Source organism: Fulmarus glacialis, unplaced genomic scaffold (assembly GCF_000690835.1).
Source record: "Fulmarus glacialis isolate BGI_N327 unplaced genomic scaffold, ASM69083v1 scaffold37083, whole genome shotgun sequence".
In the NCBI taxonomy this organism is placed as follows: Eukaryota; Metazoa; Chordata; class Aves; order Procellariiformes; family Procellariidae; genus Fulmarus; species Fulmarus glacialis.
The window spans coordinates 7882-22341 of record NW_009201689.1 but is presented as its reverse complement, the minus strand read 5'-3'; the positions used below and the strand labels follow the sequence as shown (position 1 = coordinate 22341).

The 14460-nt window shown below is 39.4% G+C and overlaps 1 protein-coding gene across 1 annotated transcript in view; it reads right to left on the bottom strand.

Moving 5' to 3' along the window:
• The window catches only part of LOC104074050 (collagen alpha-1(XXIV) chain-like), a gene marked incomplete at its 3' end in the record, with an annotated part of 31583 nt that extends 21580 nt beyond the window's left edge, over nucleotides 1–10003 (bottom strand). The window contains exons 1-3 of the mRNA XM_009574026.1: nucleotides 9940–10003; nucleotides 8003–9300; nucleotides 4–57 (exon numbers count right to left, since the gene is read on the bottom strand). Coding sequence (XP_009572321.1) covers nucleotides 4–57; nucleotides 8003–9300; nucleotides 9940–10003 — 1416 coding nt within the window. The remainder of the gene's footprint in view (nucleotides 1–3; nucleotides 58–8002; nucleotides 9301–9939) is intronic.
• Between the last annotated feature and the right edge of the window lie 4457 nt (nucleotides 10004–14460).

Here is a 14460-nt window from a genome sequence, read left to right as displayed (position 1 = left end):
CACCCGAGGACCTCTCTTTCCTGATGGACCAGGTAAACCTGGAGGACCCGGAGGACCCTGGTGATAGAAAATCAAAACAATTGAGCCTAAATCCGATACAAGGACAGTATCACAAGTCTGAATCAGACCAGTTCTTCTAACGGATGACTTTCTGCTCATGCAGACCACCTCAGCTTGAAAACCAATTCCCAAACTACAAGCATGTGTGTTTTTAATCTGGCTCCAAATCAGATTTCTGTTTAGAAAGTATCTTATGTCAGAAGAATTGGAGCTAACACTTAATTGACTTTTACTTAAGTCTATTTATATTAAAGGAAGAAGAGATCAGTTCAAGGATTAGAAACAAGCAAGTGCAGTGTATTTCAAAACAAAGAATAGAAAATAATTAAGCCTTTTTAATAAGCATGCTGGCATGCCAAACAACATTTTAGAAAAGTCAAGAGTAACTGTGAAAAAATGAGATACTACTTCACAGAAAAGACAGACATGAAATAGAAGAAAATAAACATGGATTGTTCAGTTTCTGTTAAAAGCTTCTGATAAGAATAACTGGTAGCATGTTTGCCCTTGTATATAATGAAAATCATTCTTTTTAAAGAAAATGCAGATTTTTTTTTTAAATGCTAGTACATAGCTAGATGTATCTTTTGCAAATAAAGTAGATTATTAGTCACTATAAGAATATAGACAGTGTACCACCCTCTGTATATCAGTTGTTTTGACCATAGAAACCTTTCCTTTTCTGTATGTGATTGCTGTTCACATTCAAAACCCAGGATCCACTTCATTGTACTCAAATACAAATGAGAGCTCTAGACTAAAGTCTGCACTAAGTTATATTACATTTCATCTATCACACTTGAGTCCTAAGAAGGCATGAGCTATTCTTAAGGGTGAATTCAGCTCCCATCCAAATGCCAGCACAGCAAGTCCCAGCTTTAACAGAAATCAAGTACTCCTACCGCAAGGGAAAATAGGCATCAAGAAAGTCAGACCCCATGAAGGAGGTCAGTCGACGATAGCAGGAAGGGATTCAACTTGCTCTTTCACCCAGGCTTCCTCGCACTCCTGTGTTCTGTATATACTACAGCTCTCAGCTGAGGCACTAGGCAAAACACTGAGTATCATACTGCCCATCACCAAACACCACTGCTGAAAGCTGGCAGGGATACCAGGGAAATCAGAAGGGCAACTATGGTGGCCGAAATGGCCAACTCGCAGGCTTTGCAAAAAAGGAAAAAGAGAAGGAAAAAAAAAAGAGGAGAAAAAAGACAAACACCCTTTGGGTTTTTATTAGCAATCAACAAATCATTTTATTAAGATAAAAGTTGCATTTTTAAATACCTAAAGTTTTGTGGCAGTGGTATTTCTTTTTCCTTGGAAAGATAATGTCACTGGCAGAGAAGACAGTGCTGATTACGGACTTTAGGCATTGTCAAGCCAATTAAATTCATTTGGCCACTTTGGACAATTCTGGGAAAAACACTGTTCTGAGGAAGAAAAAAAAAGATTTTCCTCTCCAATTGATCATAACAACTTTAGGAGTCTAACTGTAGTGCAACTGCCTGTTTATAGTTGGGAAAATTTGTATGTCCATACATACTGCATTAAGTCATGCTGAAACCCATACCCTGCACTTCCCACTCTGTGTAATTTAGAAGACACAAATCTGTGTTACAGTCCTGGTCTTTAGGTCTAACTGTGACATGTCATACTTTTAGCACAGGAGGTTCTCTATTCAGCCTGATTGCATAAATGCTCACCAGCATCCTCATATTTTTCTAAAGTAAAAAGACCCTCTGTTTAATAACTACAAAAAAAGTACCAGACAGACACAGGGAAAGCTCTTGACCTGGCATTCTTGCCCAGGTCCAAAACCACACCTGAAACAGCACAGAGAGCTCCCACTCTGCCACTGCTGAACTAATACGCTTTCTAATCTCTCCTCTCAAATTGTAAGTTCAGAGAAGCACTTTGCTTAGAAAATTATCCTGGGGCTACAAAGGGAAACATACTATATTTTTTATTAAGTAAAATAGTTGCAACTAATGTGCTTTCTTTTGCAATTTGTAGTACAAAGTTCATCTTTATCCCTATTTCAGACGCTCTCTACATTTCCTTAAAAATACCTTAATAGCCAAACCTCACCATTTTCCTAATAGAAATCTTAGTGACTATTTATTAACATCCCTGATCTTTGCTGCTGGTTTATTGAATAAGAGCAGTGAGAATATTTTTGCCTACATGACTTTTAAATTTTTTTTAAATAGTACCTGCTTCCTTTGCAAAAAAAAAACCACCCAAACAAACCCCCCCCCAAACCCCTCACTTTGATTACACTAATTCACAAGAAAGAAGAAGAAAATCTAATCACAACCAAGCCCTCAGCAACCCCTAAAAGAAGCAGTAAAATGTATTTTGAACTATGCAGCCAGAGATGAATAATGCTTTCTCAAGGCTTTCTAAAACAAAGTCAATCGTTGTAGATGAAGTCTCTGGTTAACAATAATCAGCAATTAGCACCAGCAATCCAGGTGTTTCACTAAAGTATTAACAAGGACTCTCCTTAACCAGAGTACATTACTTCTTAATCTCCATTCTTAGACTCCTCCCTGCAACAAAACCAACATCTCTGCTGACAGCAGACTTAGTAGAGCACACGCAAGACTTCCTGGAAATGCTCTTCCAACTAGTTGTAAGAAGTTATTCCACCCTATGTACTTCTTCAACATGTGAAAGCAACTACAACTTCAAATCAGCATGACTGTTTTTATACTAGCTAAGAAGCTATTTATGCCTCTTAAGGCACCCACATAAGCCATAGAAGTCAACTTCTGAGAGTGAGCAAATCTCTCAAACCAAGGAATTAGTCACTTGTTTGAATAGCTTTTCCTCCAACTACTGGAAACAGTGATTAAACAAACCTGAAGCAATTAAAAGTGTTAATGTGGTTTTTTGCATTTGAAATTTTAACCACCATGAAAAAAAATAGTGACTTTGTGTAAATATTACTGCCAAATTTAAAATTCTTTTATTTAATAAGATCAGTTTGCTCAAAACAGATCATATGTACCTTAAGAAAGGTACTACAACTTATTGTCCTTAGGAATTGTGAAAATTTCATTTAGCTATTGAGGGGAGAAGCTCCAGTTCCAAATAATCGTGGCTTAATCCTGAAATAATAAAAATAGATGCTACTCTTCCAGAAATTTTCACTACCTTTCAAATGGTCATTGGGATAAACGTAATGGTGAACTTTCACATTTTCTAGGATACTGAAGACCTTCTGTGGATGCATGTGTTTTAAACTTGCCCTATGCCAGAGGTAATAGGAAGCATTTCATTTATATATAACAAGCCCCTAAGATTTCAGATGCACAGCAGTAAATTCTGCATTAAGTAGTTAAAACTTCTACACAGGCATATGCTGATCCTGTTGCCATTCAATACCTAAATCATATTCCCTGAAGTTTCTCTTGCAAAACATCAATGAAGTTTCTCTTTAAAAGGCATTTGACTACACCCCAACCACAGCTCACCTCAAACACTTTTTTAAAAAAACAAAATTAAACAAACATATGAGTTTAATGCTTGATCCATCAAATACCTAAGGCAGGTGGTCCTTCAGTAAAACAAAAAGACATGATCACCCAAATACCTGAACTACAGCAGTGAAGTAAACGGGAACATGAGGCTCCAAACCTCTTCTAAAAAACTCTCCACGAAAGGAAATTCCACTTCTAACATTGCTAATATCACTTGTTCTATTGTGCAGGTATCATTCTGATTAGCCATGTTTTCCTTATGTCCCACCTAAAATTTCCTACTCTTGTCTTGCCATACTTTCTGTGAACAGGAAAAAAGTACCTTTATTAACTCACCCTTTGCAGAACTATAACATTTGTCCCTTAATTTCATTACTAAACACACTTTTGTTTTAACCTTTACGCAGAATCATATTTTCTATAACTGCATCACTGTTACTGCAATCTTCTGCAATCCTTCTAGTCTGTCTATATCCTTTTAAAGCTCACCATGCAAAACTGAGGACACTTCTCCAAACTGCTGCCTTGGCATACCAAAACCAGCAGAAAAATAACCTGTCTCTGATACCCACCACTCCTGGTAACGTATCAAGCATCACAGTGGTAAGATGCATTTATTCTCTAGTGCACTATACATCACTATCACCCTCATCTGACTGCCTAACCAATCACTTCCCCACCCTCTATTTGTACTTTTAATTTCTGTATTATTGCACTAAGTTTCATCCCTTTAGTTTTAGGCCATCTGGAATTCTGATTCTGTCACTCAGAATTCTTCTACCTACTTCTAGCATGCTTTGTCTACCTTTTTAAAGCATATTACTTCAGACAGATATTAATTTAATTATTGGGCAACAAGGATACTACCAAACATGAACGTCCACCAGTTTTTTCTTCTTGCTTCATTTGCATTTCACTGGAAATGATAAAAAACCCACACACTTCTCTTTCCAAATGCCCTAGAGCAGTAGTCACTTCTGTATGATTAACCTCCTTTCTTTACAGCTGTGGAAGTCCTTCCCTTTCTCTGTCAAGAATTCCTACAACAGGCAAAGCAATGTCATCAACATCAGAGTAATATATATATATATATGGCTTTGGGTTATGGATTAAAGCTTTTCAATATTGTGCAGAAGATAGGGAAACTGCATCAGTTTCAGGTGAATTAAAAGAAATGTTTAAGACTAACATTATCTTTTTGCTACTAAAAATAAACCAGCAAGAATCTTAAGTTTTTATCTGAATTGGCAGATACTGAGATAGATTTCTCAGCATGGGTAGGGAAACGTGAGGGTTTCATGCATTTTAGCTCTGCAGGTAAGTGATTAACTGCCCAATATATCCTCTGTGGCTAAGGAGAGCCTCAGCAAGCAATTTTGTTCAACTGAGAAATAAGCTAAGAGTGAAATCTCTGCTGATGCTACCCTTACTGCTGTTTATTTAGCACCACATTTAGGATCTCTGAACTACCCTCTTTCAGGGCTCTCACCCTCGCACCTCTTGGTTGGAATAAGAGCATCTCATCCAGGACTCAATTCTGCCTAATGCAGGGCTTGCACTTCCAATTCGTCCTGGCAGTATCTCCAGACCATCTCCTTACCAAATAGATAGCCTAAGGAACACCACCTTTTGGTCTTCTACTATTTCTCCTCCCGGCTGAGTGTCTTCATAATCCAGAAAGCTTTTCCAATACAGAAAACTAATTCCTAGCTCATTTCTCAGAGGAAGCCAAATCCTGTGCAGATAGGCCTGCAGATGCAATTACTTACCAGCAACTAACCTAAATCAGCTCTTCAGCTCACATCAACCCCTCCTTCTACCACTGTGGGACTATGTATCATGTTACTGCAAACTGCTTTAGGACTGTGCAATGAAGAATAGCAGTTTGAAAGTTAAACAGTTAAAAATACACACCAGACTTACTATTTTTTTAATCTTCATACCTTCTGCAACACAAAAAGGAGTGGTTCATCAGATGAATGGAGCAGCTTTCCCTCTAAACTAGTGATTCAGGAGACCACACTGTTCTACTTTAAACTCACCTTGTATTTTTGTAGGTGGTTTTGGTCATTGCAACTGCTAGAATTTTAATCAGGGTTTTAATAGTTTTGAAGAAATAGGTGCCCTTTTCCATATGCTATCCATAAATGAAAGCCTGGATTCTGAAGCCCTGCTTTGCATTGGTGGGTGAACTCCACAGCTGTGGGATCATGGGGCCTAATTATACAAGGCAAGAATCAGTTCTGGTAGATGATTAAAAGCTAAAACGAAGCTGAGGAGTTTAAGAACCACAAAAGCTAGTTCTTGCCTGTCAACTCCAATAGAACGAACATTATTTCTGTGTTGAAATCTTGAAAGAAGGTTCAAACCAATCACAACATAATGAAAGAAGAAAAAAAAGGGGGTGTTTCATGCCTCATGAGGATTTTTTGCTCAAGGGAACTTTGCAAGTTTCTCAGTGTTGCTTTTTTAGGCTCCCCACTGATAAGACTCTGTGGGCATTTATGAATTAAAGTGTTAGAGCCACACAGATAAAAGCTGGATTATCCCTGGTCTTCCCTACATGGGTGTACTAGACTGAGAAAGCAAACCAAGACTACCTCTTCAAGTCTGAGGCCAACAACAGTGCCAGGTACTGTGCCACGCAACCTCCATGGAGCACAATTCGTTACAAAAGCTTACGCGGACAAGGCCATGCAGAGGCCTCTTCTCCCTTTGGCATCAACCTCTCTGGCAATACAATGCTTTAGCTTTGCCTCTGTTTCAGTGGATGCTGCTAGCCCCTTCAGCCAAAGTAGTGCCCGCAAAGGTCTAGATTAACTTCCCAGCTCTGCCACAGATCTCTAGGACCTTGGGCATGTTATTCAAATCCTGACCCAGCAAAACAGTTCAGCGCAAATGCACCACACTAATTGCTACAGACTATACCAAACAAGGTCTGCTCTAACTCTGAGAGGCATAGAAAATGGTAACATAGACATCTTTGAACTCTCGAAATCAACTATCAGCTTTGATGCTGTATGTATAGTGTCTGTGTCTAGAAAAAAACCAGAGCATTTACTTGAGTTTCTTAGTAATGCAAACAGCCAGCAGCATTATCAGCAGCCATTTCTGTGCCACGTAAAAAAGCATGGATTTAACTTTCTTGGCTGTAACTGACTGAAATCACAATGTACAAGATATGTGCTAAAATTAAAAAGCTTCCATTAGCAGTTACTAAATGTCCTAAGCTCCAAAAATGGAAATTAACCTCATGTTGATGACAGCTACATACTTGGTGATATGTCCCCATAAATACTATTGTTAAGGGACAAAAAGAGAAAAAAAGACTAACTTCACATTCAGAAAAGATTAAGCAAGAACACCCCTGGACCAACGTGAATTACTTGTTAACACATTTTTCAATTGTGTAACAATCCCTTTGCATCTGGATCCTGTTTAGAGTAAAAATTGGACTTTTAAATAGGTTTTCAGTTGCTGACTACCTTAAGAAAAAATATTTCAGTGCTGAAAGAATACACACAATAAATTTATGGGCACATTCAAATATATATTAGGAGCTGCTTAACACATATCAAATTGCTTTCCAGTAATAACCACACAAATGAACACACACACACAAAAAGAGCAAGTAGAATTATCTACTCCATGCTATGGTTTAAAAATTTTAACCAAAGATTCAAACAAGCACTAACTATCATATTTCCCAGGCTAAGCAGGAACTGCTGTTCTTTCTTGTCTGTAGCTTCACGTATACTGCTCCCATTTTTATATATCAAAAAGTTTGAGCCTTGTGCACACAATGAGAAAGGACAAACGGGTTTCTATTAAAAGCACTACTGCGCATTTGCAATTGTTTCAGGGATCACTTACCCTGTGAACTGAAAAAATGCCACAAAATCTTGTAAGGCTGTTCTAGAAATCATTTTACATGCAGGTTTGCGTGACCCTGTAACCTTGGGTTACAAATGGTTTTACCAGTCTAGATTCTGCAATTGATCTCTTTCTACAAGTATGAATTTTGAAAGCATTGCTCAACTGAGAAAACTATGTCAGTCTTCCAAACAGCCTGGTTGTTCTTTTCATGGACCAGTGTCTACATTTGTGTACTGCATTAATTTATCCTGTAATTTTATTAAGTGAGCAGTCTCCATAATTAGCAGTTACAAACATCTGGCTGCCTTTCAAATTTTAAAGAAGTCTGGGTTGCCTACCACTTCACCAGAATGTGAATGTCTTGAATGTCTTTGTATTCTGCCAGTAAATAAAAATATACAACACTTATACCAAAATTACATGCGGGGAAAAAGACATACTTAAGGCAGACAAACATTTGTACAGTACAGCTGGGAGAAGTTGCAGTCACAGCTTTGGCATGCTTTGCGAGGTTTCTTTCAAAGCCTCTGTTAAATGTATATTGCTGCATTATAGTAAAGAGAGTAGTAAAGGTAACTTACAGGAGGTCCAGTTTCCCCCTTTGGACCTCTGACACTTCCCATTTCAAACATTTTGTCAAGATCTTCATAGTCATAAGCATAATTATCAATACCAATATCATAACTGTTTTCCATGTGATAAGTCTCATCAGCATCAAATGCACCTTCCTGTCCTGGACTGACTTGATTATCCAGAGAGGGGACAGCAGGCAAACCATACAGCGTTGTGTTGAAGATTTGCTGCTTTTTGCTTGGTTCATCTAAATGGTGTTTTGCTTTGTCCGCTCCCTTGCTTTTAGCTTTACTCTGTTTTACAGGGGAGTTCAGAGAAGGCTCACTTTGCCTGCCTGCATCTTCTGTGGTATTATCTAGAGTATTTGGATATGATCCTGTGAGGGTTTTAGTGACGTATCTTTTTTCACTTGTCGCCTGCTGAAGAGGCAGATTGACATTCTCCTGGAGTTCTCTTTCAGGCCAAGCTTCCAGCAACAGAGGTTTGGCCTCAGGAAACTCCGATGCAGAGAGATTTCTTGACTCAAAGTATTCTGATAGAAAGTGAATCTGAGCAACACTGGTAACAGGATTGTTTGATGTTTCTTCCCTTCTATAAGCTGATATGCCTTCTGACTGGTTTTTCTCATCAATCATCATCTTTGAAAAAACATCCAGGCCATCTGACACATGTGGAGCTCCCAGCAGAGATCGATACGTTTCAGCCTGGCGACACTGCTGTTTCACATATTTACAATAGTTTGCAGAGGCTTCTGCAGAGGGAATAATATCTAGCTGACATATAACTCCTTCAAAGCTGACAGAGTGAGAGTTCATCCTTCCCAGGGTAAATAAACCATCCAAATCAAATGTCTCCACTTCAGAAAGTATTTCCCTGCTATAGTACTTCCTTCCGCACTCAGCAAATATCGAGACAGTCTTGTCGCTAATGTCAATGGCAAATGAATGCCATTGTTCATTATGAACACTATAATCAAAGCATACAGACTGCTTCCCTCCAGTGTACACCACTACCTTTCTTGGTAGCAACTGGACACCAAACTGCAGTCTGCTTTTGTTCCTAATACTGAAAAGGAAAGCATTATTTACTCTGTAAGAGTACAACCCAACTAATATGGTGAACTGATGTCCTAGATTTGATGGTATGACTTGAGTGATGGGTGACTCAATATGTGCATCACTAGTTAGTACAACTCCTGATACGGTTAGACGAACACCCTGAGGTAACAGAGATGTTGAGGGCACTGTCGTCTCTGAGGGCTGTTGAACATCTTTCACGAGGCCTAGTTGATGAAGAACATCTATTGCTGTAAAAAGAAATAAAGGCATACTGTTGATTTCGTTTACAAGCTCATAAATTCAAATCCATATAAACAAATGTACACACAACATCTTAACAAATCTGTACTTCCCAGAGCATATATACTGCACACAGCAAGGCCACCAAATCCCTGTGTGTAAGGCATACCAATCTTTCACACAAATCAAACAAATAATTAAAGCCAGAACAAAATTTCCATCTTAAAAAAAAAAGAAAAACATGAAAAGTCCACGTAATGCCTGTTGTAGGTTAGTTCATTTATGAAACTGCAAAATCCCCATTTGCTGTCTTCAACTTCTTCACAGTACTCAATGAACACATTTTGTTAGTTCCTTAGTTATTTGGCTAATCCTGCCTACTCTTTGAGCAGATAATATGTTTTTTTTTGAACTTCAACTTTTTCTTCTGCAAAAACCTTCTGCAATAAAACCATGCTTTTCCTCTTTATCAGAAAAGTTTAAATGAAAGTATTTGGGGGGAAGGTTGCTTCGTTTTTAAGAAGAGACTAGCTATTTATAACACAGTAACACCTCAGTGGAGTACAAGAGAATAGTCACTGGCTCAAAGCAAAACACAAAGGTAAGCCTTGCTGAGTAGCTAGTATATGATGTAATGCAACTGGTACCCGGGAAGAATTGCTGTGCTTCCACCAGCGAGCTTTCCTCCCGCCAAGCAAGGCCCTGTGCCATTACAGAGCTGGCTTCAAAGAGAATTGTTTTCCCCGTGGGATCAACCTTGATTGTACGTATCTGTGCCAAAGTTAGTCAGACTAAAAGAAAACACAGATCTTTCCAAGGGAGATGCAACAGAGTGCACCACCGCCACCTGCTTTCCCTCCACACCGTTTACTTGTTAGGGCCAGGGATGAGGTGAACTCTGCAAAAGCAGAAGTGGTGATGAGCAAGGAAAGAGGAGAAATGTCAGGACCCAAGGGGCAGTGCTCCCATCTTCTGGCTCGTCCGTCCTCCCAGCGAATGCAAGGCTGCAGCTACCCAGACAAGATATTGAATTAAGAGTGCATTCCACAGCAGTGGATATTAAGGAGACAGAGAAACCAGCTGTCCTACTGATTTATGTCCTATAGATTCAGCTTTGGCATACAGAAGCCTGGATAAGAGAGCTTCCTACAGGGTGGAATGGCTACTGTTGGATTCTCTAGTGTCTTATATAAAGTGAGATTTCCGCTTTCGACCTTTCCTTAGCCTGGACTTTACAGTATCTCTATCTTTTACCTGGCTAAGTATCTTCACCTAATGGGTAGAATCACAATTATCTAGCCTCCTGATAACTGAAATCATATCTGACCTGGGGTAAGAAATCAAAGCCACTTTCCTCTGAAAGGGTAAATCAATGGTCAAAGATGACCGAATTCATTTGGTATTGCCTAAATCAGATTTCGGCATGTTGGAGTTGGCGGGCATAAACACCTTCCTCCTTCAGGATGAATGTAAAGGCACTGTTAGATCCCTTACGATGCAGCTGAAACAGAAACACTACAAAGGCTTGAATAGGAGCTGAACCGCACGTCCCCAGCAGTCTTCCTGTAGGGTCGCAAAATAAAACGGCACCTATGGCACTGATTGGTAAAACTGCTTGTCTGGGTGTTTGTGAAAGGTGCCACAGAAATACTGCAGAGACAGAGAGAAAACGCAATCATAGAAATAAGAGACAAGAAGGTTGGGGGCTAAAACGCGTGACATGAGAAAAGGCTGAAGGAGCTACATTTGCATGGCCCGGAGATGGGAAGGTTTAGGGGAATCTAATTACAATTGTCCATTATCTGAATCGGGCTTATAGGGAAAACAGAGAAAAGCTGAGGAGTAACAGGCACATGCTGCAACACAAGAAATTCCAGCGCCATACAATGAAAAAGCATCCTCACCGCAAAAGTGGTAAGTGCTGGACCAGGGAGCCAGAGACATTGTGTAATCTCCATTCTTGGAGACTTTCAAAGCCCAGCTGGACAGGACCCAACAACCTGAACTAAGTTCAACATTGACCTGATCTCAGCAGGAGGTAGGATCAGATGAATTCAAGGTCCCTCTAACCTAAATTTTCCCATTTTCTGCACAAGGGGAAACTGAACACTGTAGTTTTCATAAGCAGCATTGCACAGAAGCATACAATATCATCTTTTTTCCCCCTAACTGTAACAACTGGCTGGACTTAAGCTTTAGTGAACTGCCTATATTAAAAATGACTAGTAGTATCTAACAGTTGCACTGACCTAATAAGCCTGACTGGGAAGAGACTGGCACTTTCCATAGCATATAGCCGAGGGTACTTTTACTATGCACATTGTGCTTATATTAAGTAAACAAAGCTATTAAAAGGCATAACAAAAATTTGGCGTAACCAAGAAAAGTTAAGGATTCTCTGCTATATTAAGAGAAAAGAGCAACTGAAACAAACGGATGTTCACCCCTTTAGTGGAAAAAAGGTCTCCTTTCCCAGTCCTCCCTTTCTCTGTTTACTGAATGTATTCATAGCAAACTTCAAGAATAGACAGATGTTGGCATAGTTTCAGTGGTGAATTATGAAAAGAGCCCGAGATTTCCTTGAGAGTGGTTTATAAATTGGAACCAAAAGCATCAACCTGAATGCACTATACATCTTGAAAATTAATTACACACCTTGTAGTGTTTCTAGTCATGTCTGAGATTCACAGACAGGCCAAGATTATCCTGGCGGGTAGCCAGCGCAGACAGAGGTATGGAGAAAGCGTATCTTTGCAGAAAGTCACATGTACGCCAATTTCTCAAGATGTTTTGCCTCAGAGCAATTAATTTACTATGGCTGTATTTTTATCTGTCAAACTGATAACAGAGGTCAGGTTATAGTAGAGCTTCGAAGCACAACGCATCTGCTAATGAACCACCACGCTTTCCCAGGCCCCCGGTCCTGCGTGGTCTGCATGTAGTTATGGAGGAGGAAGCTGTACTTGTACTGCCCTTGTGAAAGCTACGAAGAAACACAGGTCCTGAGCTCTGGGCAATGCAAAAGTCTTACACATGCAAATAATACCCCAAGGCTGGAGACACCGCTCCAGCACTTCCATACACTGGTGGGCCAGCTGACTGCACAGAGGAGAATAGCTAATAATCTAACCTAAGGTTGTGCGTAAATAACACATCCTAACCTGAAATATTTGGCAAGTACTTGCATTTTAAAATATTTGTAATTATATATTTGCATTTAAAAATAACAATGCACATGATCTGTCCAAAGTATTATAAATTGAAGTACTAAACAAAAAAACTTAAACTGGCTTAAAACAGTCAATTTAGAAATGACGTTCAAGAGTATCACTACTAAATCTCAAACTGCAAGAAAAATTGCCAAAATTTTGGCAGTTCTGATTTGAAAACAGCACATTGTTTAAAAGTTATTAAAAAAAGAGAGCATGATGAGAAATATCTGAGAGCATGATGAGAAATAAGACACATTCTCCACACCCTGCAAACAGATTTCTGCAAACAATGACAGGTCCTGAGAAAGCTAAACACAAATAAATGCTGTGTGAAAAATGACAGCAAGAGATTTAAGTATCAACTAATTATTCCTTGCTGACTTGCTGCCTGTTAACCCACCATCAAGCCAAAAGACTGTTCCAAACTTTTTTGGCCAGTCGTTTCATTTCTGGTCCAACATGTATTTTTATTTTATTTTAAGGCTTTCAGAAGCTCTTGGCAGTACACAGAGTTTTGGGAGCAGGCAACTCTCTCAGCTCTTCCTCCCAGCATGACAACCACTATTTTCTTTACCTATCAGTAGTCACTTTTCTTTGTTTACCATGTCTGCACAACATCTGTCTTCACTTACTGTTCACTCAACCCATTAGTCCCCCAAATTGTAACGGCTCATCTTCTTGAAGGAAAACTTGTTTTGGCTTTTCGGTGTCAAGTACTTTCCTTCCACCTTCTAGGAGGACCTGAAAAATTCACAACCTTACTGCATCATGAGGGGAGAGAAAACCTAACACGGGCTTTGGCAAAAAAATCTTCTGACCCTGGCACAAAAAAACCCAAAAAGGAATTGGGGAGGGATGAGGGGATTTGGCTATTTGATCATTCCACACCCCTATTCTGTTCAGTCTCTCTTGTTCATTTTCCACATTCCTCCATATTGATGACTACTCTGAAGGCAGGATATTTGGGGTGCTCTCTCCATTTCAGCAATCCTAGCATACACATTACTTGCTTTCTCTTTACCAGTATGTGTAAGGGAAAGACAAGGGTCATTCATCAGTCAGCTCCACCAGAACTGAGAGTAATTACTCATCAGGTTGCCCATTTCCTAGGTGATGCTGCATCTGCAATTGGGTAAATTAACCAGATATGTTGATTCTGTATGTCCTTGAGCCACACTCAAAGTACTATTCCTAAAGGTTGAGGCTGTATCTTTACATATATTTCTCTGAACACAATTTATAGCAGCCTACCAAAATGAACAAGGCATAGCTTCTCAGGTAAAGCATGCACAGGCTGTCCCATCAGCTCGGGAGAGAAGGAATGTTCATTACTCTAGCTAGCATCTTCATATTTGGCAGAATACTCTTTTTTTCAAAATACAACTGCCAAGAAAGTTTTAATAACAACTTAAGTGTTAACATATTCCTAATGGGCAGACAACCCTGTCCCTGGACAAACTAAGCACTGCAAATGGAATAGTGCTAGCTCTGCAGGTTATATACTGAGACTGAAGGATACACTTGAGCTGCTCTTTTTTTGAGGAGGTTTCCTCAGTCTGCTGTTCTCCGAACTGCCTTTTGCAACCTTTTTACACATTGTGCAAATAAACTGCATGAGGGACCAAATTCACCCACAGGCAGAAAGTTGCATCAAGGTTCAATGCATTGTTTTGATCCCAAGCAAGTACCTAAAAAAAAAAAAACAAAGTTGCGTATGGCGTCTGTGCACGGGGGGTGGAGGGGAGTTTCCATTCAGTAAGGCTTCTCATATAGCTATCTAGAAATCCTGTTGAGTAATTTAAAAAAAAAATAGGAAAGCTCCTTCATCTGCAGGTGACAAAATAAAAAAAATAATCAAATATAAGCATGTCAAGACTGGAGGCTTTACCCCATTTCTGCAAAGCTCTGCACATGGAGGTACCCTCAGCCGAAAGGCAAGTAAGGCTCAGACTGTCC